Source organism: Crinia signifera, chromosome 8 (assembly GCF_055691185.1).
Source record: "Crinia signifera chromosome 8, ASM5569118v1, whole genome shotgun sequence".
In the NCBI taxonomy this organism is placed as follows: Eukaryota; Metazoa; Chordata; class Amphibia; order Anura; family Myobatrachidae; genus Crinia; species Crinia signifera.
This window is the reverse complement of record NC_139224.1, coordinates 133,171,019-133,196,519: the sequence shown is the minus strand read 5'-3', so window position 1 is coordinate 133,196,519 and position 25,501 is coordinate 133,171,019. Positions and strand designations below refer to the sequence as shown.

Sequence of the window (25,501 nt, the reverse complement as noted above, 5' to 3'; positions counted from 1 at the left end):
TTTCAGCGATAGTGTTAGGACCTGCAGAACAGTGAGGTCCCGTGAAGGGGGCTGCAGGCTTAAATGCATTGATCAATTCATGAACCAAATCTCCACTATTTATTATCAGTTAATTTAGTGTGTGCAGAGCCCCTACAATGTCTGTTTAAACAATGTGGTCACAAGCCATAGGGCACCCCAAAACTAGGAAAGGTGAGTGCCGATGTTTAGTGTGTATATATATATATATATATATATATATATATATATATATAAATTTATTTTTGCATTCTTTAAAGAATCTTGAATGTGATAAATATATATTTTTTAAATATAATCTCACCCGCTGTTGCACGTGTGTATTTCTCCTGTAAGTGTCCATTTAATGAATAGATGTGTTACAGACTAAATACTACCAAGTCAATCACTTAGCACAGCAGTACAGGAAAACAGAAAGAGAATCAACAAAGAGGCCCAGTTACGTTGTATGACTGTGTCATTAGTTTCTAAGGCAGGACTGCTAGGTTCCCAATCCATCCCACAGAACTGATTGTACTTACTCCCACTCTTTCCGCCGTGCCTGGGGTGTGCTCTGCATCTTGTGTGCCTCGTGAGCTTTTATGATATCCTTCTGCTCGATCAGGCCTCCTCTTCTCCTCTTTATTACATGGGGACTCAATGGAAATTCAGAGTCCACCCCAGTGGCCACCTCAAACATGCTGTTCCCTTCAAAGGGAAAGTGAGTCTCCGTCTCCCGTGCTCGGAGGTCGTACAAGGCATCGTAACTTGCTGTGCGTGACACCAATGTCTCTGATATGGTGTCTGGTTCCAAGAGGGTGCAAGACTGAGAAGCCTGGGTCAAACCCAGTCTGTGCTTGCGCCAAGTCTCTGCTTCTGGGAGGGCCAGGACATATCGTTGGGTGTCAGCATCCAAGGTAGGTATTCCTAGAGTGCTGGAGTGGTCCGGCTCGGCGAGGGTATGAGCACTGGTTGAGCAGGAGCTTAATCCAAGCATCTTTAATAGCATCCGAACACATCTCTCTGCAGGAAATACAATAGAGAAACACAGATGTAAGCCACAGTAGTGTAGATCAACATTGACAGGGGTTATACATAATCATGTTTAGTTCATTTTCCTTAGCAGTCACAACATGCTCTGACTATCTGTAAGCTTTGCCTGTATATAAAGGGGAAAATGTTACGTAGGATGTGGACAGAGTTCAGAATTATAGTATTGTGCGGACACACAATAGAACAAGGTTCCAAGTGAGTTTTATAATATGCTGCCTGAATCAGACAGGGGGTGAAGGTGGTTTAATGAGCGGATCTTGCATTTAACTGATGGGAGACAGCAGACACACAGGTTGTATATGGCAGGTAGAGGGGTCTTGAGTCGTACAAAATGCTCTATTAATACAGCATTCAGAATCAATAAGGTACTGCTCTTAGGGATTAAGAGGGTTATTCTGATTCACTCAGAAAGGCACAATCACTCTCTAATGGACAAAACCATATGCACTACAGGTGGGGCTGATGTAACATGTACAGAGAGAGTTAGATTTGGGTGGAGGGTGTACTTCAAACTGATATCTATATTGCAGTGTAAAAATAAAGCAGCCAGTATTTACCCTGCAGAGAAACAATAAAACGCCAGATTCAAACTCTCTCTGCACATGTTACATCAGCCCCACTTGCAGTGCACATGGTTTTGTCCATTAGAGAGTGATTGTGCATTTCCGAATGAATCAGAATAACCCCCTAAGTAAAAACTACAATGGTCCCAACCTCTGCAACTCTGAAGCTTGTAGTGCACATCCCCATTCCATGGGTATCTGTGACAGCTGTTACCAGGGGGATGATGAGAGAGAGAGAGATTACAGCCTCTCCACATGTGGTCCATACTGTTTTGGCTTTTATCCTATCCCTGGGCCAATCAGGGAAGCTGCAATCTCTCCCTGGCGCCAGCTATTACAGACATCCCCCTGGACAGGACACCCCACAGATGGGAATGGATGGGACCCCCACTACAAGCTCCATAGGGCAGAGGTTGGTACACGGAGATGGTACGGACCATTCTGGTTCTTACCCAATCCTTGCTCTTGGAGGTTACAGTAAGGTATATAATACTCACTGATATGCAGTCAGGCTAGGCAGAACCTCAGCCCTCATACTCCCTGTCAGACTGCAGAGTTTTGACTATAATAAGGATTAGAAGATTACACTAAAACAACAAAGATACTTATCATTTATGAATATCTTCTTTTTATTATTCTGATCGTTTTTAATAAGTAAAAGCAGAATTTAGGAGATCCCTGGAAGTGCAGGGAGAAACAAGAGGGTTATATGGTCCCTGGGCTGTCAATGTCTAGGTCAACAGTCACCATTTTACTATCCAAGTGGGCATAGCCCGCCAGATGTACTAAGCCTAAAAAGTGATAAACAACCATCTCCTAACTACCATATCACAGTCTGTGTTTAAAACTGACAGGTAGGAGCTGATTGGTTGGTGGTTTATCACTCTCTATTTTATCACTTTCAAGGCTTAGTACATCTCGCCCACAGTGAGAATATAACAGTGTGCTGAGCACAGCGAGGCCACATCACAGAAGCATGGAGAGCACAGTGAGACACTCTCACAGAAGCATGGAGAGCGCAGCAAGCCATGCGAGGGGATGCGGAACACTTAAAACACTTTTACGGTGTCCATGTTGACATAGGTTCAAAAAAAGTGAAAAACTCATGTTGACCTTATTCAGGTCAATCATGCCCACATCGACCTAAAGCTTGTGTCAACATTCTTTCAATGTCGACCTAGGGTATGTTGACCATTCTTAGGTGTCGACCTAGTCACTGTCAACCTTTATTCGTCGACCTAGTGACTGTTAATATAAACATTGTCTATCATTTAAACCGTAACCAGACAAGAGGTTTTGCAGCATCATCGGCCTCCCCACTTAATATTCAGATACTGCCTGCAGAGTGAAGCAGGGCTACACAGCAGCCATTAGTACAGCAAAGAGCAGAGCCATCGGTAACATGCCAGATTACACAATTCTACAGTTGGTCGCTTATAACACTACTACTAGTGAGGCTACTATCATCCAATACCACCACAATAGTGTTATATAGCGCCCAGTATCTTTTTGTCTTTCCTTAACTTTTAACTTAAAACACAAGAGGATTTTTTTTTAGATAATGGATGTAAATAATAGCCCTTATCTAAAAGAAAATCCTCTGACAAGGAACTGTTTTGAAAACTTTTTGTTTTAAAAGTGTATTTTTAATAAATGTTTTATATATTTGTGAAATTGTGTCCATGGATGTTTTAAGTTAAAAGTTAAGTAAAGACAAAAAGATACTGGGCGCTATATAACACTATTGTGGTGAGATATATATATATATTCACTGAGGTGGACTCTAGCTGTGCACGCTCCCTCTGGACTTCATTATTGTGTCTCATACCACTGAGCCTATCACCTTCTGTTTCTGGAGAAAATCAAGCTCTTTTGCTTCTGTTGGAGTTTGCCTATCTGGTTATCTATGAGAAACTCTATCTGGATATATATTTTTGATTTGGATTGACATAGCTGTATCGGTCGCTCTGTTGCTCCTGATGAAGTTGCCCCTGATGAAGTCATGAGAATGACAAAACGCGTTGGGCTTTCCACCATCAACCCACCAGAGTTGTGCATACATTTGTGAACATCTTTTGAGCAATTCATCTACCCACCAGAAGTGGCATATTGTTGTAAAACTTGTTTTTATTTGTTACACCCGATATAGGGTGATTCATGTGAAATTTCATTCTTAATCCTTTTGTATTAAATACAATTCTTTTATCTAAATTGCTGTGTTATTCTAGCGCCCTCTGAAACCCCCCTTTCTTTCTCTTTTCTATTTCCTGGATCCCTCTGAGGTGCTGCTTCCAAAAGCTCTGAGCGCAGAGAGGGGACCCCCATACCTTGTTTTATATATATATATATATATATATATATATATATATATATATATATATATGTATGTGATTAGACAGGTATTTCAATTTTTCATAAGTGTATGAAAATTATCAACAGAAATGTTCTAATCATTCCAAGTAAATGGATATATTTCACTTCTGTTTTATATCTGCAGTTGTGTCTGCTGTTGGTGATTTAAATAAAATGCATGTCACCCATTTCTCAGATTCAGGGCTGGATCACGACCAAGGCATTGCAGGGGGTATATTGCATAGGTTTTTTTCCCCAAGATATTTTTGTCCGCCCATCACAGCCATGTGTTTGACTCACAAGGGCTCATGTGCGAGCCGCAATGGGGCAGACTGCAAGCAGGGTGGTTTGTTAGAATGACTTGCCAGTAACAGGGAATCTCCTATACTTCCTGTCTTCCTCTCCTACGACTGTTCTCTTTCCTCCTTGGGGCTTGTGCATTGAGGCGATGGGACAGTCTTACACATTTATTATTTTATTGCTCACAATTTGCAATGGAGGTCCTCAGTGGCGGGCATGACTGAAAAAGAGCACGCTCTCATAGCACTCTACCATTGCCATCGATCCAAGGACCTGCCCAGTATTCTCACAGATGCTGGGGTGAACAGAGAGCTGGAAAACTGCGCTACATATAACCACCCTGACTCTCTTTATGGCCAGACCGACCCAACAGACATTTACCAGAAGTGCCAGATTGCCAATCTAACCCTGATCTAGAGGGTTAGAGTTCTACTGATATCCATGCTGTATTATCTTTCTGGAAGGGAAGCTGGTTCTGAAAAGGGTCATGACCTCTGCAAAAGGGGGCATGGTTTCAGCAATGCTGCAGTCATAAGCCATGCCCCATTTGTTTCACTCCAACGCCATGTCCCCACTCCCTCTGTCTTCCTTGAATAGACAAGGGGCAGATGTATTAAGCCTTATCAAGAGATAAATCCAAGGGTGATTAGGAGAGATAAACGTCCAGCCAATCACCTGCTAACTGACTTTTTTCAAACACAGCCTGTAACATGGCAGTTAGCAGGTGATTGGCTGGACGTTTATCTCTCCTTATCACCCTTGCATTTATCTCTTGTTAAAAGCTTAATACATCTGCCCCATTGTGCTCATGCACATAGCCACATATCCGGTTAAGCAGAGCAACAATTGGCAGGGGTACTCCGCACTACCCATTCGCCACCACCGTGGGAAACTGCTGCCCCGGTCCCAAAAAACATGACTTTCTTACTAAAACCAGGACAGTTGTGAGGTATGTATACTCTATATCAGGCGTTCCCAACCATGGTCCTCAAGGCACACCAACAGTGCAGGTTTTAGTGATATCCAGGCTTCAGCACAGATGGTTAATCAGAATCCCTGAGATTCTAATTAAGTCACCTGTGCTCAAGCCTGGATATCTAGAAAACCTGCACTGTTGGTGTGCCTTAAGGACCGTGGTTGGGAATGCCTGCTCTATATCCTATGTCTCATATGTAAGAAGGGTTATGCATGAATATTACATAGCCTGATGTTATCCATTTCAGATTGGAAAGCACATGAGCCAGACTTTCTTTACCAGACAACAAAAGCTTCATGATTTGACATTTCCGGGTCTACGCTATAATAATTCCTTACAGAAAACATTAACCACAAAGAATTGCTCCAGACGTGGAATGCAGGAATGGAAAAAACAGTATCGCACGGATTCCCCAACATCATTCCTTCTATGGCAAATGAGAAAACAGAAGAGACATATAAATGATTATGTACTGAAGGCTGAATGATGTCTATTGTTTTGCCTTCTTTATATAATCAACTTAGGAGGTGTGTGCTCACCTAGATATCCATCAACCTTTAGCGCCAGGTAATTAATACAAAAGCAGCAGTAAAATCGCTCTTATGGCTTAAGTTGTGAGAGTGTGGTATAATTCCATCACAAGATACGCTACTTTACAGAAACACGTTTTCTAGATAGGTCTTAACCCCAAACAAGGTAACAAACATAAAAAATAAAAAAAGTTTGCTTCTTTTTGTGTGATTTTAAATACTTTAAAACCCTTCTCAGTTTACAGTAGGGGGCAGACTATCCTTTATAATGCATCCATCGCAATTTGGAATGAAACAAAGTTGCTTCTACTGTGCAAAGAGATCTTCATCCTCGGGCGAGATTTATCATCACTGACAACTCTGTGTTCCGTCACGGAACACATTCACAGATCACTAAATGTATTACATTATACTGTATTACTCAAATACCATATACAGTAGTTGTGTTTGTAATTTGCGTAAACACTGTTTTACAACATTATACTGCTTATTTCCGGACCCTCCAGCACTAGGTAACCTCACCTAAACATGGGGTCTATTTACTAAAGGTGCATACACATTAGCCAATTATTGTTATTGTGCATGCTAACGATATCGTTAACAATATGTTTGTGCATATCGGCTATTGCAGTGGTGGCCAACCCGTGGCTCTTGAGCCTCATGCGGCTCTCCCCCTTGTAAAGTGCGGCTCCTGCTCCCACTGCTGCCCACCGTCTGTCCCAGTCCCCCCTGCTGCCGGATCCCTCAATCCCTTCTCCTTCTGAGGGGGGGAGAGCGTGCATCGCGCATCGCGCATCTCTCCTACCCCTTACTGTGCATCCTTGTGACTGGGCCGTCTGCCAATCAGAGCTTGGTGGCCAGCAGCCAATCAGGAGCCGGCCAGCGAGCTTTGAATGGTGGACGGCCCAGTCACAGGAGGACTGCACGGGGACACCAGACTGTCCTCTCCCCGCCCGGCAGCAGCAGCAACAATGGTGAGTGCTGCTGCTGGGGAATTTGCACTGTGGGGGCATAGCAGTTTGTGGCACTGTGGGGGCATAGCAGTTTGTGGCACTGTGGGGGCATAGCAGTTTGTGGCACTGTGGGGGCATACCAGCTTTTTTGCACCGTAGGGGCATACCAGCTTTCTTGCACCGTAGGGGCATACCAGCTTTCTGGCACCGTAGGGGCATACCCAGCACCGTGTGGTGTATACCTGGCACCGTGGGGGGCATATGTGTATCTGGCACTATTGGGGGCATATGTATATATGGCACTGCACTATTGGAGGCATATTTGTATCACACCCACCCAAGGGGTCAAAATAGACTACGCCCCTTTTTTTGGCGCATGCACCTTCGGCGCGTGCATGATGTCGGCTCTTTAGCTTGACTTCCGATATTTTTTGGCTCTTTACCTCTGACCGGTTGGCCACCCCTGGGCTATTGTGTATGTACTATGGGCCTAATTCAGATCAGTTGTAATTGTGTGAAAATTCGTAAAATGACTGCCGGCGGTAGGCTGCAGGGGGCCACCCAGCGCAGGTCAAGACCGCCCGCCATGCCGGGTTCCTCCCCACGATGCGCCCATATTGGTATTCTGTGACCACATAGCTATACAGCAAAATGCTTGCACATTAAAGGTAGCCCGCTGGCTTCAAAGTCAGCCGTGGGGCTAGCATCCTTTGGGTCACAGAGACTACGTGTGACATCAGGCAGCTGCTACATGTACCCCCCCCCTCCCCCAAAAAAGAAATGGTCTGGACATGTCTGCATTGTCCGGTCCATGCCCTGAAGTGCTCCATCGATGCCCCGCTGGCGTCCCCCAACATGCCTTAGACAGTTTCAGCTTGACTCACATGTGCACATGCAAAGATTGACAAAAAGTTGGGCACCCACTATAGTTAGTACGCTCATACCCCCACTATCCATGTTGATGTGGAGTTAATTTTATATAGTGTGGCGAGCGCAGGGAGCCACCGAGCCCGAAGTGTGGCGAGCAAAGCGAGCCCTGCGAGCGGACGTGGAAAACTAAGCAAATAGCTTAGTGGGCGCCCAACTAACATATAACTACCTATCGCGATTAGTGATTTTCAGTAGTGTGTTCATATATGGTTAACGATGAGTGCTCCCCCAGTATGTTAATCGACCTCTGTCATCTGTACATGCTTTATCTGCAACAACAGCATGCTCCTAAATGTTGTCACTGAGCGATATTGTTAACGATATTGTTTGATGTGTAGGCACTATGATGACTATTCAAACCTGATCGCAAATCTGCTTTTTACTCATATGGACAAAACCATGCTGCACTGTAGGTGGGGCAGATGTAACATGTGCAGAGAGAGTTAGATTTGGTTTAGGTGTGTTGAAACTAAAATCTAATTGCAGTGTAAGAATAAAGCAGCTAGTAACTATTTACCCTGCACAGAACAGAACTCACCCATATCTAAAGGCCCATACACACTGGGCGACTTTGAGCTGACAGCAGCTTGGTTTTGTCATTTGAGCTGCTTTTATCTCAAAAGCCACCTAGTGTGTACGGGGCAGCGATAAGCGGTGATTATCTGTGGCCCCGCCTCTCATGGAAAGTTGTCCAACCCCGGAAAAATCGTTGAGGAGTGCGAAAAATCTCCCAGTGCGTACGTACCGATCGATTTTCAGACCAGCGATTTTCCCCATCATCATTGTCCATACACGCTGGGCAGCATCACCCACTGTGTATAACTCTCTCTGCACATGTTACATCTTCCCCAACTGCAGCGCACCATGGTTTTGTCCATTTGACAAAAAAGCAGCTTTGCAATCAGGTCTGACTCCCTATAGTGTTTGTCCAGGAACAGTTGAAGGGAAATCATTAGCATTATCGCATCATTTGCTCCGTCAACTGATTTGTACCCAGCTTGAGACTTGCCTGGAAATAAAGTGGACGGAGATAAAGCAATAATTAGCTCCTAATTGCCATGATAAATGTGTTTGAAAAATGAACGTTAGGAGATAGTTTGCCATCTCCATTGACCGTTTAGTAAATAGACCACTATGTTTATTACAGTTACCATTATATAGGATACCATTCCTATGAATTCATTTATTGGTCCAGCTGCCATGGACACACCCTGATACCACATAAAAAAATATGCAAGTATGCTCCAACCATGTCATTTTCCCAGCAAGGAGCATGGTCTAATGACGCGATTATCCCAGTCCCGCACCCATCACCACCAATCTACTTCTCCTTTCTGGGTGTGTCACAGAGAGAAAATCATCAATGTCGGTTAGTATGATGTTAATGGTTACAGCGGTGTAATATCTTTGTTCTAAAAATCCCATACCCAATACCCACATGCATAGGTGCCGATTCTGTGGGTGCTCAAGAGCCCGAGCACCCATGGAAATTGATGAGCACCCACGGGCCCGAGGCCCGCTGCTGGGCAGCCATATTAACTTGCTAATTTGCGGCTGCAGCACCCACATTGCCGGACCTGCCACCTGGGAAACAGTATGCTGGGAAGAGTGTATTCTGTCCGCTGAGTACCTGCACTGTGGTGGCATTTATGTACCTGCACTGTGGGGGCATTTATGTATGCAGAACTCTGTTGCCGTAATTTGAATATTGGAGACAACTGTGCGCCGTAATATAAATTGGTATTATTTTGTGGCCACACCCCTTCCCCATGAAGCCACTCCTCTATATTTTTGGCTTGAGCACCCACCAGCAAAAACATAAATCGGCACCTATGCCCACATGGAGCAGCAGCCTACTGTATCTTGAATGATACACTGATAGATTTTCCTTACTTATTACCCAATGAATACAAAACACGATTAACTACATAAAACAGTTGAATCCAGCAGGTGTTTAGCAAGAGTACAAACTATAGCACAATGCATGCTAAAGAATGACCCTTTATCAGGTACAGGCCCCAGGGGGTTATTCATATCTGATACCTCAATAGACTGCACACGCATATTGATCATAGTATGTAAAATCCTGCTAAGTTTTTAATTGCTAGCCATACACAAGTCCATCGCAGCCGCCATGCAAGTCCTGGTCTACTCACAGACTGAACACAGTGGAACAAGGATTCAATAGTGGGCAGCTAAGCATATACCTGATCCGAGGACTCTGGTCTGAATAACCCCCCAGTTAGGAATAACTCTCATACAGTAGGCTTTATATAGTACAACAAATGAATGTGCCACTGATTACCAGCCTGTGTATATTACGGACACGGGCACAGTATAGATATCCCCGCCAATTATCCCAGGTTCATTATTTTGAACAAGACTGATCAGTACTTAAAGTAAATGATAAAGTAATGTTTTCTTTAGTTCTTTTGTATTCCGCCATTATAATCAAATACTAATTACAGTGATTTTCTTGGATTTGGCCAAGTGGAGAATTATTGGGCTTTTCCCATCATATGAATTATTTTCATTTGAAACGTAAGTGTCTGCTCAAATTAGTTACATTTCTAAAGTGAATTGCTGGAAAATAACATGAAATCAATGCACTTGTACTTGCAGAAAGTCTCATTTTCAAAATGCCCTGACATCACCCTTGTAGTCACTGGAAATAGCACATTATAAGTAATCTATCAAGGGCAAGTGTTCATTAAAACTTGCATGAAAACTGGAATAATGTATAGCGTAACTTTATTCTGTATTACAGAAAGGTGTTTGTTACTTCTGATAAAGCATGCAGCATCCAGGGACGGACTGCGCCTGTACTGGAGTCCTGACATTCAGGGCCGGCGCCACCACTAGGCAAATCTAGGCATTTGCCAAGGGCACCGGCCACTGGAGGGCGGCATTTCGGGGGTACCTGTCCTGCGGCTGTGTATATAAAGCTTGCGGCAGCGGCAGCGGGGGGGCCCTGCAGTCAAGAAATAACGAGCGCTATCCGCCTGGCTATGTGGAAGCGCTTCTGTTGTGGAAACACTGGCCGCACGCTGATTGGCGTGCGCCGTGCGGCCATTGTTTTCACAACAGAAGCGCTTCCGCGTAGCCAGGCGGATATCGCTCGTTATTTCTTGACTGCAGGGACCCCCGTTGCCGCCGCCGCCGCAAGCTTTATATACACAGCCGCAGGACAGGTACACCCCCCCCCCCCCCGGCACCGGGGCGCCCCTACCCCGACTCGCCTGGGGCGCTCCGGTGCCTTGCACTGGCCCTGCTGACATTCATGCTCACAGCTCATGGGGGGATTCTTTAATTGCATGTCATTTACACCCCACAAACAAACTTCTCCTCAGTTACAAACTACTTCAGATCAAGGCCAATATTGTCTGTAGTACCCCCCTATCACATGGAAAATGCCAGGTCCCACCCGGGATGTGAACACCTTTCCATCCACGGAGCATCCCGCCAGTTGCGAGGTGAAGGAAGCCCCCACAGCAATAAGCCGGGTCGCTGATGTCATCGGGAGGGTGGGGCAGAGCAGAGGTGTAGCACCGGGGGGGCAGCTGAGGAGGCAGTACTTGGAGTTGATGCTGCCTCCGCTCTATAGTGTGAAGAGGATCCGGTCGCTTGAGCCAGGATATCTGTTCACACTGCCCAGCAACCCAGGTCTGAACTGCGTAAGACCCATTTTTTTTAACTGGGGTTGGATTGCAGGGATGCTGGACACACAATTTTTCAAAAGGCGCTTTCAAACCGCACAGTGACACGAGTCGACCCGGCAACAACCTGGGTTGGACCCAGGTTATTTGTGTGGTATGAAAGGGGTACAGTATAACAGTTTGGGTGGGATGTGATGACGCCTAACTTCGTAGGACATGCAGGGTTCTGGCCAAATTCAAACAGTAACGTAACTATCGATTATAAATTCAAGCTAGACATGACTTTTTCACAAATTCTCCATTAAAAAAAAAAAAAAAAAGTTTTTCATACATTACCATCTGTGTAGAATACAATGGGAAATGGGAAATATAAAAAAAACCTGGGTGTAAGCAAGGCGAGCGATGCGAGTATATACAGTGCAGTGTTTGGTTGTTCATTCATGGCTAAGATCTTGGTTGTAGGATAGAAAACAGAGTGGCAGTAAATGTAGTGCTTTAACATTAGAGATGAGTGCCAGGGTCAAAGATTTGGATTTGGATTCATCTCTGGGAATTGGATTTGGGTTTGTCAAGCGGCGGTGAAAAGCTTTGAATTTGGATTTTTTTTTTTTTAAACGGTCATAAAACTCCCAGATCACGTAATTTTTGCGGTTTTGTTTTTGTCCGTAGAGTAATATTAACCTCAGTAACATTAATTTCCAGCCCTTTCCAGACAATATTGACCACTTTACAGCTCGCAATGTTGTTTTCATTCAATTTAGGCCAAGGTCTGCAGCAAGCTGGCTGGTTATTATCTCACAGAACGTCTGACAGTATAGTATGGGTGCAGTACATAAAAACAATAAAGAGAAAATTTGTTTTCAATTTTTACTGTTTTTTTTTGTAATGTGCAGCTTGTATAACGCTGCATGGATGCAGAACAGTCACCCACAGAACTTATGGTGTACAATATTGGGGTGCAGTACACAGTACAGTAGTATAAGGTGTATTGGATTGCAGAAGCTGACTAACAGCCTGTCTGTGTACTGTACACCACTACACTGACTGACAGCCTGCCTAACACACGACCAGTACAATAGAAGTATATAACCCACCAAAAACCCTCTGCACTGCACAAACCCCTCTGCACTGCACAAAGTAAGTAACCCCCTGCACAGCACAAACCCCTCTCCATTGCACAACACCCCTCTGCACTGCACAAGCACAACACCCCTGTGCGCAGCTTGTGGAAGCATGACTGTGAAATGGTGCCGAATTCTCAAGACACTGAGCCTTTATAGACTCGGAGTCTTGCGAGAATCTGACACCAGATTGCCGCATTCGGCCGTGCTTGGGTTTCCAAACAAAGCTGGAGACTCGCAGGGCATAGAGCCGGCTGTGTTCACAGTGGTTCAGATTCTGGGGACCGCTCACCTCTAATTAACAGGAGGGTAATATTACGAGTGGAGAACCCCAGGGATCTCTACTTAGACTATTGCTTTTTATCCCATTTGTCAAAATAGGTGTGAAAATTTCCAAGCAAACATTTGTATTCATCATAATGACCTGTAATGGTCACCTTGCATAGGAAATACAAGCTTTTTTTACACAGCATTTTTAATTTGAATTTATATAACAAATGTGAGTGACAATGGCATTTTTAGAAGATATTTTGCACATCCCTCACAGAGATGTTGGCATCTAACAATGTTGGCAAGGGTTAATATCTTTGTTGCTGACATTGCAAATGGAATTTTACTGAAAGCTAATTTTTTGAAAAATCACAAAGCATGACTTTTGCAGAGTCCAAGGTGTGCCAAATTGTGCCATACATGGCACAATAGAACCAGGATGTATGTGGACACATCTGTTTGTATCAGAGACACACCAGGAGGGGTAAAACAAATGGTGGATGATCAAGGTAGACTCGAGGGATGGTCAATATTATGGCAGTTACAGTTTAATGCCAAAAAATGTTAAATCCTGCACTTGGGTCTCAAAAAATCCATAGGCTAAATATAGAATTAATGGCACTATATTGGAAACTGACTCTAAGGCTGTGTACACACGGGGGAGATATATTGCTCAGCCATATATAGCTGAGCAATATATGGCTGAGCCATATATTGCTCAGTTTCTCCTGTTCATCAGTGACCAGAGATGGTCGCTGATGAAAAAGAAACTGCCCGGGGGAGCCCGGCAGTGGTAATCAGCTGGTCGCAGGAGCATGTTCCTGCGACCAGCGATCACCACAGGGGCAAAAACGGGAGCACGCACCCGGCGATATATCGCCGGTGCACACTCCCATTGCGGGCAATATGGTCGCTCAGCGACCATATTTCCCGCGATTTTGGACAAAATCGCTCCCGTGTGTACGCACCTTAAGGCAGGTAGGCAATGTAACAAAGCAATGAGGAAGGAAACCCCACCCCAATTTCCACAGAAGCAGTCTGATTATAATGGAATTAAACTCCCTTCTGTGCTAATAGCACATTATAATGTTTAGCTGGTAGGCACCGCACAGACTGAAGCTAACAGGGTATTCCAGGCTGAAGATTGGATTGGATGTGATCAATAGAAAGTGTTATGTAACATACCTCCCAACATGATCCTCTCCAGGAGGGAGACATTGCTCTGCTCCTGCACTTCACGCTTAATCTATGATTGCCATCACCTGTTTTGAACAGGTTAATTGACAAGAAAGGTGTTTCACCACAGTTGATGGTAATCATCAATGAAGAGGGAAGTCCAGGAATAGAGTATTCTGTCCCTCCTGGAGAGGGTCATGTTGGGAGGTATGATGTAATCAGCTCCCGTCCAATTACATACCGAGCTTTCCACTCCAAAATATGCTGCTGTTTTCAGTTATTGCAAAGTCTCCAAAGTCACAGTGGTAATTACTAGCAGCTTTTTAGTGCAACTGTTGGGCCATCAGATTTAAGTAACCAATTATTTTTGGTAATTTACTAATGCTGCCCATAAACTTGTGAGATATTGCATGCAATCATTCAATTTCGACCACATTTGGCCGATAAATCGAATGATTGTACGCCTTTTTAAGGGACCATTTGACGTGCGCTGGCATGCCGTCAAATGTCCTGTGCTGCACATAGTATCTATTGAATTACAGGTTTAACCACATGCGATCGCTCTAATGCAATCCGCGGGTGGGGGGCGGAGGGAATGCGTTCGGCAGTATGGGGTTTGGGGAAAGGGGGCCGGAGGGACAGCTGGTGGCGTGGGAGAGGGCAGGAAGGGGGCGGCGGACTAGTGTAGAGCTAGAAGTAGCGCTAGAGGGTGGCGGGGGTCAGCGGTGGTGGCAAAATTGTTTAAAACACTGGGCAGCCCTCTGATTGGCTGAGAGAGCTCAGCCAATCAGAGCGCTGCTCAGTGTTTTAAACAATTATGCAGCCACCACTGCCTGCTAGCGCTACTTCTAGCACTATGGCATCTGTCATCGGGTGCTGAAAGGTGGAACTCATTGCCCCACAAGATGCGATCGGATTCGATGGACATCGCACTTCGATGTTGCATCGAATCCGATCGCATAAGTGTATGGGAAGCATTATTTTCACATTAAAAGTATATTTTGATTAATATTTCCATGTGCATTTCCATGAATCATATTGTTATAGAATGTAGCACTGCATCATGGGTAGTTTCCTCAACATGTGCTTTGAGGAAAACATAAAACTGTACAATAATCAATTGCAGAATAATTTATTCAGCTTTTGTCAGGACATCTTCACACGTTCATGATTTCAAGTGTTTTGCTCATTATGCTGCGGTTCCCCCTGTGGAACATACTGTACATTAGATCACATGATCTAGCTAAAATGCGATGCGTCATAACACAAAGGTCACACAATGAAGTAAGTACTGTATACTGTATGTGCAACTTTATATCTGTAAATAGAACAATGGGATAACGATGGCAGAAGAGCTATTCGATGGGGAGAAGTCATTTAAGGATTAACCCTTTGAGTGTCAACGTCGCTGTGAGCCATCCTCAAAATATCCGCTAAAAATGCCAGCGCCGCGCACAGCGACTGTTCTTTTAGTATAAATACAACAAATACAGCCAAGTCAATTCATTGAAGTTTACAGTAGTTAAATATTGCACCCAAACCAAAAAAAATAAAAAATCGCTGTGAGCAACGCTGGCATTTTTAACAGATGTTTTGAGGATCTCTCACAGCATTGTAGTCAAGGGTTAAGCAGGGACAGAGATTACATTCTGTTATACACTTAACTGATTCCTTTTTTCCCCAAAACCACACAGAAATTGTAAGAGTTTTTTATTTTTCGTTTTATTTTAAATGAGTGGATTAGGTGAAGGTATTGTTGTGGTGGTCTGAGGTTTTCTAAGGAGTTTCTTATGTAGTTTATTTGAGCCATGCTGCATCCACTTCACTCTGACTGCCTGACTGAGTAACTGAGGGGGAGATTCTCTAAACAAGAAATGCGGTAAAAACCCCGTTATCTGGGTTTTTACCGCATTTTGGGATGCTGTAAGCATCCCCCGCCGGGTCAACGCGGCGGGGGTCATCGCCAGAAAAACCTGGCGATGCCCCATAGAAGCCAATGGGCTTCTACCGCATGCCACCGCCGCCCCGCAACGACCCCACGCCGCCCCGCATTGCCCCCTCACCTGTGTCTGGGCAGCACAGAGCTGTGCTGCCCGGACCTGTGACCTCCTCCCTGCACTGATCCTCTTCCAGGTGCAGGGAGGAGGAGAGCCCGGCGCAGCAGCAGCAGTGTGTGAGGGAGGGGGGAGCTGCCGGGACCTGCTGGGACCCGGCGACTCTCACCGCAAAGGACAGCTCTTAACGCAAGAGCTGTCCTTTGCTATAATTATCGAATATGTTAGAACATATGCGATAATTATGATTGCGATGGGCGGCGAAGGGGGGCGGAGATTCTTAGAGAATCTCCCCCTGAATAAGATATCCCTATAGAGAGTCAGCAGAAGACTATAAAACAGCAGGACGGGTAGGCAAAGTGGTCAGGCACATTTGGCATCCATATAATTATAGAAGTTGGTATGCCAGAACATGATGCCACTTGAAGAACTACAAGAACCAGCATGCACCAGTGCCTGTTGTGGCTGTTGTTCAGCAATAACAACTCACTGGAAAAAGGATTGAAATAAACTCAATTTAATAAAAAATAAGCACTATACAAGGTAAACAGTATTTCACCACTTTATTGCCCCCCAAGATCCAGTCTGGTTCTCATTTGTGTATTAAAAGACTCTCAAATCAAAGAATCAGAAAAATAAACAATACATACAATGGGTGGAGCTACTGTTAGCGGGGGCGGAACTCGTGGGGGCAATAAAGACGCCTGCATCCAGGTGCTAAGCTCTCAAGGGGCATCCATTTCAGGGCCATCTTAACATTGTCAGCGGCCCCTGGGCGGAACATTAGCAAACACCCCCCCCACACACACACACACACACACACACCCAAATACACCCGTACACACACATACCTATGGGCAGCAGGGTCTGGGCAACGGCGGCTGGGAGATTGTAGAACTGCATTATTTGCCAGGCGGGCGGGAAGCTGATTTTGAAAAGAATGGCCGGACGCTGATTGGCTGAATTCTCTCAGCCAATCAGCGTCCAGCCAGTCTTTTCAAAATCAGCAGCACTTCCAGTGGCCACTGTCTAGTTATAGAGTCTGCTGCTTCCAGCAACCCTTAAGGTGCCCATACACGGTACAATTATTGTATACAATATCGCATCTCATCGAATCTCGGTTTTGCAATGAGATGAGATCTAGTACAAACAGTATGTGCTGCACATACTTTTTGTACTAGATCTCATCTTCATTGCAAAACTGAGATGCGATGAGATACGATATTGTATACAATATTGTATACATACAATAATTGTAACGTGTATGGGCACCTTTAAAGTCATAAATAACACACTAGCGCAATATGTTCCTATCTACTACCTTCTAGAGGGTACTAAATAAATAAGAAGTAGATTCTGATTGGTTGCCCATAGCAACATCATATGTGAAGTAGAATACACAGCTTAGTAAATTTCCCCCTTATGTGCCCGATTCTCTCCATGGCCCTTACTGTGTACAGTTTGTATAGTCTCCCCGTATTTGTGTGAGGTTCCTCAGGGTAACACAGCTTATAAGCAGCGATTGGGCTACTCACAATGCAGCGGATGCAGACAGGTATTTTGTGATAGGCTGCAGTAGTTGTCTTTGCAATAAATGTTCATTTCTACAGTATATTCAGTTTATTGTAGTCATAATACTCTGTTGTGGTGTCCCCCCAATATATATTCTAATACATATACTGCTGTTCCTGTGAGGAATACGTTTTAGGATCCGCACCTACTAACATGTATATGTGATCACAGAAATCATCAGAGAAGGAGCAGAGATGGCAGCAGCAATGACAGATAAAACCACTGGGCCCAGCAGCAGAACTGAGATGGCTTCAGTAGATGCCCCAAACCACCCTGCTCTTTCTGTGGTGACTCCTTAACACTAATATGTCACTTCCCACTGATTCCCCAAATGTGTTACTGTGTAATATTAGTGGGAAGATGATGTGGGTTATGGGGCAGAGAGACCAACTGCCGCCCGCATGCCACATGCCAGGTATAAAACCTCAGTGCACTGGCCTCTCACTGTCATTTCTTGAGCAGAGGCAGAGGTGAGTGCAAGAAAAATAGACCCCCCTAGAGAGAACCAGTTTCACAGCGGTTACTCCAGGTATTATCACAGTGATCAGAGAGATCAGCGCACATTAACACCTGTGTTTTCTATCTTTTCTTTTTTTTTTGTGCACCTTTGGTGCATTTTACCACCAACGATGAGCCGGAGGGAATTGGCCCAGTTAGCTGGAACTGGGCCATATCCGAACACCTCCTGGCTACGGTCAGGGCGCCGCAGACCATCTTCTGGTGTACCATCAGCAGCAGCCCCAACATCAGGAGGACCACCAGCAGCAGCAGTGCCGTCCTCAGGAGCACCAGCAGTGGCAGGAGCACGAAGACCAGTAGTCATCCTTGCCCGCCTTCCATCCTACAGGAGATGCACCTTTACAGAAGGAGGCGCTGTAGAGTCCTGCCCCATCTGCATCTCCCAGTTTCGGATTGGAGAGGAAGTGGCGGTCACATCCTGCAGGCATGTTTTCCACATCTCATGCCTGACACAGTGGCTGGACATTAACACCATCTGCCCCCTGTGCCGCTCCCGATGCCTGAGCAGACTTTTCCTGCGTCATCTTTAGAGGAAATCCGAGGACGTAAGTACTGTTACAGCTGGTCGTGTCCTTGTTGTCTTGTCTCCCCCTGTCTACCCTACTCGGGGATTAGCTACTTGCTGCTGTTGTCAGCAGAAGTCTTGAGGGATTTTACCTTTTTTACCTGAACTGACGGACTTAATTTGGCTCATTTAAATTTGGCTAATTGGCAACAATTCAAATTCCTCAGTCCCTCAGCAGGGTTTTGGGTTCACCTCTTGCCGAGTTTTACTTGTGTTATCCTTTCTCTCCCCCAACCCCCTTTCCCCTCATGTGTCTTTATATTGCTTCTGATTGGCCCTGAAGCTTGTCTTAATTCGACTAATTGGCATTCAATTAAACAAAATTTTTTTTTTTTTTTTTTTGGCTTTTTTTTTGGCAGATCATCCATTTAAGTTTTAATGTCTTTGGGAGCTATTCATGAAGCAGTGAAAGAGGGGAGAAGTGTGATTGGTTGCCATGGTAACATCTCCTCTGGCTCACCCCTCCACTCTTCTCACTGATTCCCGAATAGGTCCCTTTGCCACCAAACTTTAGTTCATTAAACATATCTGAATATTCTTAATGTGTTTTAAATAAATTCCACCTTTTTATTCTGCCAAATACATGTCTCCGAGTCTTTATTCATATTATGGTTACTTATGAGTGTGATTATATGGTATATACTGTACATGGGACAACCCCCAGATGATTGAGGGCTTATGGATCTATATCTATATATGATTTACTAATAAATAAATAAATTATATATATATATATATATATATATATATATATATATAAACAAACAAATAGGTGACCATTGCTGATGCCAAATTACTGTGTCTAAATATTTTAATATAATTTATTAATGTTATTTCAGTGTTTGGTGTACATAGTGATACGTTATTATTGTGTGGTTGGTGCAGGGGACATCAGATCACCAAATTAGCCGAACACATTTTTTTTTTAAATAATCACAGAGGACATGACGCAGCCACATCTTGGTAATTGTTCACCCTGAACATAGTCAGACAAATGCATAACAATGGATCTGTGGGCTGTGTGTGCAAAACTGATACACATCCTCTTGTGGCTACGTAGGAGTCACTGGATGGCATTGGGGTATTTGCACATGGGGCCCGATTCAGGCCTGATCACTGGGCCGAGGGTTTTCAGAGTCCAGCGATCAGGTAAACGCCATCCTACGCCGCCCCACACAAGCGAATCCCTGCCCATGTGCACCATGGAATGGCTTTCTCTCTGTGTGCAGTGCTGAGTAAGCCAGGACTTACTTGGCACTGCGATGGCCGTGGGGAGAAAGAGGCTGCTCCCAATGGTGGGGGAAAGCCTGTGCCCCAGAAGGGTGTGGTATGCTGTTCTGACAGTCGGGATCCCGACAGTCATTAGCCCGACGTCGGGATCCCGACAGGCCGGAATCAGACAGCGTGGCCAGCGCAACAAAGCCCCTTGTGGGCTCGCTGCGCTCGCCATGCTGCGGGCACGGTGGCGAGCGTAGCGAGCCACCTATTGTATTCTCCCACTATGGAGGATGTTTTAACAGTCGGGATCCCGACGTCAGCCCCCCCCCCCCCCCCAGAAAGGGTTACTGCCCCCAAGCCCTGCATTCAGATCTGATTTGGGCCCATTGACAACACTGAAGGAACTGACAACATTTTGAAGGTGACCATACTCAGAGACTAAGCTGATGTAAGACGGATCCATTGTACCAAGTATAGAGTCTGTCCAAATGTGCGCTAATAGAGATGACAAGTGCCTGTGCAGGGCCGGTGCTAGGGTGTCTGGCGCCCTCCTGCAAACTAAAATTTTGCGCCCTCCCGCAAACTACAATTTTGCGCCCTCCCTTACATAGTCCATAGTCCCTTACATAGTCCATAAAGGGACATTTTGGGCTATAAAATGTTTGATTTTTTTTGTTATAGTACCCTTAGATAAATAAAAAGACAGACAGATATTAGGCAGATAGACAGAGAGAGATAGATTTTAGAGAGAGAGAGAGAGAGGGAGAGATGATAGATGGGTAGATCAGGGCTCAACAAATTTCTTTAAAATCTAGGAGCCAGGATGAAAGTGTAGGAGCCAAACTAAACATAGCGACAGTTTGCACTGAAAATTTGCACCATAATGCTTATTACACGTCACACACCTATTACAGATTACACCACATGCTATACATAATGCATTATACCACATGCCATAATGACCTGCCCTTGGGGAAGGGTATATAAATATTTATCTAACTTGTGCAGCTGTAAAGAGACCTGGAAAACATGCACTGTGAGGACCAACTTTGGGAACCACGGATATGGAATTATATATATATAATTATCATTGCAGCATGAAGATCACCAGGCAGACACTACATGGCCGGATTGGCCATAAGTCATACGTTTTACAGTTGCATTTCTATTTTCACACATTATGCAATGAGTGTCAGGGATTTAACAGTTGGGATTCCAACGTCAGTGTAGTGACTGTCGGAATCCCGACTGTCAGTCATCCAGCACCCGTCAATCTGGCCCTGCATATGTTCCATATAGATTGGAAGCTTTTCTTATACATGTATTTGCAGGATAACTTGTTGTATTTCCTTATGATCTCTCTACAACTCTATTTAATAGACAACCATCTAGTCAGTGATCTATACTTGAGAGCACACGTTAGTTAAGCTTTAGACGTCTCCCCAAATCAGTGTTTTAAATCCTAAATTCCCACTTGCACCAGACCTGCCAAATCCCACAGAGGACGGAGCTTATTTGTAACGCAGAGTGTATAGATACCGCTCTCTGAGAGATTGGCCTGTGATTGGTTCTTGGTGCTACACAAGCATTTCCTATAGCATTAGCCAGGCGATCTTGGTGATCATGCTGAGCTTTAGGTGCACTTAGCTATTGTAAATCATAAACCATCTCTGATTAAAAAATTGTGACACATTAGCTCTTTGCATTGCAAAACGAAACTATTTCAAGGGAATAGGTGTTTTATTTGTAAGATGCCTGATCAGTTATTTGCAAAGAGACATTTAAACAGCCAGAATGTGGCCAATTTTGCCATAGGGAATGTTATTTTAGCAACATGAGTAGGCCTTAAAAATTATTTTTAAATAAACAAGTAACCTTAACAGGATTCCCATTCATATACTGCATTACATTTACACATGTTTAAAGCACAGCTTGATCATTTACATACTAACTACTGTACGGAGACTGTGGAAGAACTGCTGCATACACTGTGCTGTACATTAATAATAATAATAATAATAATAATATTGTAACATAGTAATCCAAGCAAATCCTTATTCAGTCTTGTTCAGCCATGTCTGAGGTCTCCTCCAGGGCCAAAACTAAAAACACCACAACAACTATATACTCTGGCAAAAGGGAGAACATACAAACTCCCCACAAAGTATGCTGAGGGTAGCAGGGACAGTGTTAGGGGGGAGCAGTACTGTAAGCACAGTAAGGCAATAAGGGGGACACAGTAAGGCAATAAAGCAAGCTGTGGACAGCAAAGGGAGGGACCCAGAGCGAACCAGGGGCGGACACAGCAGTCAGCTAGCTGGTAGCAGCATTAATAAAATATATATATTTATTATTTATAAGAGAGCAGGCGTAATGTGTATTGGGGGATGCAGAAGTTACTGTATTGATAGAAACTGGGGTTTATTGGCAATGGCGACACGGGGAGGGGGAAAGGAGACCCCCCCCCCCCAGTTACGGCCCTAGTCTCCTCTATACTATACTTACTGTCACTGTAAGAAGAAGCCTGGAGACCAGAAGCAGGTGGGCGGTGATGGAGATTGGGCCAGACTAGTTGCATCATCAGCCCCCAATTGCGCAAATTTGATTAAGGGGTGATGCTAACATTACACAATTAGAATATAATTCATGGCATATATCTCCCTAGTTTGCTCACTTCACTAGGAAAACAGCAAATGACTGCACAGTGGGGATGGCCGTTGGTGGATTAATCATTGATGTTCACCATTGATGCTATTATCAGTGGCTAACCTTGATGGTATAACACCATTCACAGGGAACAAGCGCAATGTTTTCAACCAACGCTGGTCAGCCCTGCTCTATTAGGAAATGGGTTGTGGGCCAAACCGAGTCTGGAGGCGGGGCTTCACGGTAGTGTTGGGGAATTCAGTACAATGAGTAAATTCTGCATTCACAGGAACCATAATATTTGCAGGTACTGCAACCTGGTGAGGTAACCTCCCTACCCACATCCACAAATATACCCACAAATGAGGGCCTTCAATTTAATTCTATGTTTTAATTTACCCCCTCTGCACCTCTGAAATGACCCAACAGCTGCTGTCAATAAAGGTTCCATGAGGAGTTTACCCACAGTAAAACACATACAGTAGATACAATAAAATACACTGTGAAGCCTGCAACACTATGGAAACAGAGAGTAGAGGGTGTGGGGATATTAGAAACAGTACTTGTGTATTATCACGGCGCCCATCGCATCGCAGACCATAAGGCATGCGATGGTATGCGATGCGATGCGATGTTCTGCGATGTCCCCCGATGTCATACAATGTTAAAATTGTATGGCATTGTATGGAGTGGAGTTGATGTTATATAGTGTGGCGAGCGCAGCGAGCCACCGAGAATACATGTAAAGTATGCAGAATACATGTAAAGTAATAGCGCGTGCGCTCGCCAAGCCTCGGGCATGCGGGACTATATAAAATCAACTCCACGCCGACGTGGATAGTGGGGGTATAAAAAGGTCGGAGGACGCGTACCACCGCCGCTCGCCACACTTCGGGTTCACGTTCATAGTGGGGGTGGCGTGAGGGTGCATTTAACGTTGTAACCACCCATTAGGGTGCTTATACAATTTAAAATCGTATAGGGGGCTTAAATCGAATCGCATCGCTGTGCATCGGCTGTATGGCATGTGATGCAATGCAAAATCGTGCCACTTAATATCGGGGGCGCCGTGATAATACACAAGTACCTTAGAAACTCATAGTACCTATTCACGGTACGCCATTGTTGGGTTTACACATTAAAGGTCAACATACATATACATTGGGTCAACCACTAAAGGTCTACACAGCTTAGGTCGACACATGGAATAGGTCGACATGCTCAAGGTGGACAGGGTTAAAAGGTCCACACAAGTAAAGGTTGAGTCTCCCTTATCCATGCATTCAGGGCTATTTTACAGCAGGCTCCAGCAGGAACTGAGGCCCTTATTCTAGTTCACTCTTTCTGACAAAATATTTCTTAGATGGACAAAACCATGTGCACTGCAGGTGAGGTAGGTGTTACTTGTGCAGAGACAATTAGATTTGGGTGGGGTTTTACACCTGCCTCACCTGCAGTGCACATGGTTTTGTCCATCTAAGAAATATTTTGTCAGAAAGAGTGAACTAGAATAAGGGCCTCAGTTCCTGCTGGAGCCTGCTGAAAAATAGCCCTGCATGTATTCCAAAAACAAAAATATTCTGAAAACCATGATTTTATAGAATATTTTTTCCCCGCCTCTTTTTTCATACTTACCTCGTCACCCGGTGTCCATGCCGGCCACTGGCATCCCTGGACCCAAGGATGCATTCCGCAGGCACACTGGTGACGTCACCGATGCACCCACACACTTGTGTAATGCACCCCTGGGACCGGAGATGCCACTGAAGAGGATTCTGAAGGCAGCTGTGGATGCCAGGGGACACCAGGGACATCGTGGGACCGCCGAGGAGACCAGGTAAGTATAAAAAAAATCCAAAATCCGCAAAAATCCCTTATACAAAATCCTAGTGGTCCCGAGCATTTCAGATAAGGGATAATCAACCTGTATTAGGTCAACAGTGTCTAGGTCGACAGTCAAAAGGTCTACATGTTTTTTTGCAGCTGACATGTGCCGACAGACCGTATTTCATGCCCTACCTTCCACTAGGTCATGGAGGAAGAATAGAATATTGCGCAGAGCATAGCGAGGCACCGTGCCTAAAATTAAGCAAGCACAGCGAGCCATGTGAGGGGACCCGGTGCACTGATACGGTGTCCATGTCGAGTATGTCGACAGCCGGGACAAAAAACGTGAAACACCCTTTGTTACCTAGTCACTGCCGACTTAATGCTTGCGTTGACCTTCCAACCCTGTGGACCTTGAGCATGTCAACCTATTTCCTTTGTCGACCTAAGCTGTGTTGACCTTTAGTAGTCGACCCAATGTATGGTCGAACCAATAACCCATACCCCCTATTCATATGCATTTCACTAGCCTTAACACATTATAGTAAGAGGGAATGAAGCCATGTAAAGGGTGGACAAGTAGAGGAGTTGCCCAATCACCCAATCAGCTCCTACTGTATCTAAGTACATGCTAGGAAATGTTACCTAAAAACTGACTTCTCCGCTCTCTAGAAGGCTTGATACATAACCCCCAGAACAGTACTATAAATAGCACCACCGGATACATGGAAGACCATTGACCTGCAGAAACGTGTATCCCAGTGATACTATTGTGCCATTTATATCGGGTAATGATTTATTACCGCTCGGCTGTATTTTGTGTGAATGAACATTTTGCTTCGGGAAAGGGATCCCTATTTGTGTTTTCCTAAGGACCAGTCTTTGGCAGGGAAAGGGTGCTCCGAGCAAAATGTAATTTCTCCCTTTTCTATGTGAATTGGAGTACAGTACCTATAAATGTTAGTGCTTCTATTTTTGCCATCAGGAAATAGTGATACAGATGTGTTCTGTTAGCCCGGCCAATCCATTCCCTGCGTGCGGAAACCACTCTTGTGTAACCACAACACACTTTGGCCCTTATTCTGGTTCGTGCGGTACGGCCCGCGTGCGGCCGTACCGCCGATGTTTTTACTCTGCACATGCGCAGAGGTCAATCTGCGCATGTGCAGCCCCCTTCGCCGCAGACGTATTTCGTCCGCCGCAAAGGGGGCGTATAGGGGCGT

General features: G+C 44.8%; 1 protein-coding gene across 4 annotated transcripts in view; it reads right to left on the bottom strand.

The window, feature by feature from the left end:
* CACNA1E (calcium voltage-gated channel subunit alpha1 E) overlaps nt 1–25,501 on the bottom strand; it is a 643,532-nt gene that overhangs the window by 459,285 nt on the left and 158,746 nt on the right. For all 4 annotated transcript variants that reach the window (XM_083157191.1, XM_083157187.1, XM_083157188.1 and 1 more), the window contains exon 2: nt 540–1,020. In XM_083157191.1, the coding sequence (XP_083013317.1) occupies nt 540–1,006 (467 nt within the window). In that variant the 5' untranslated portion in view covers nt 1,007–1,020. The remainder of the gene's footprint in view (nt 1–539; nt 1,021–25,501) is intronic.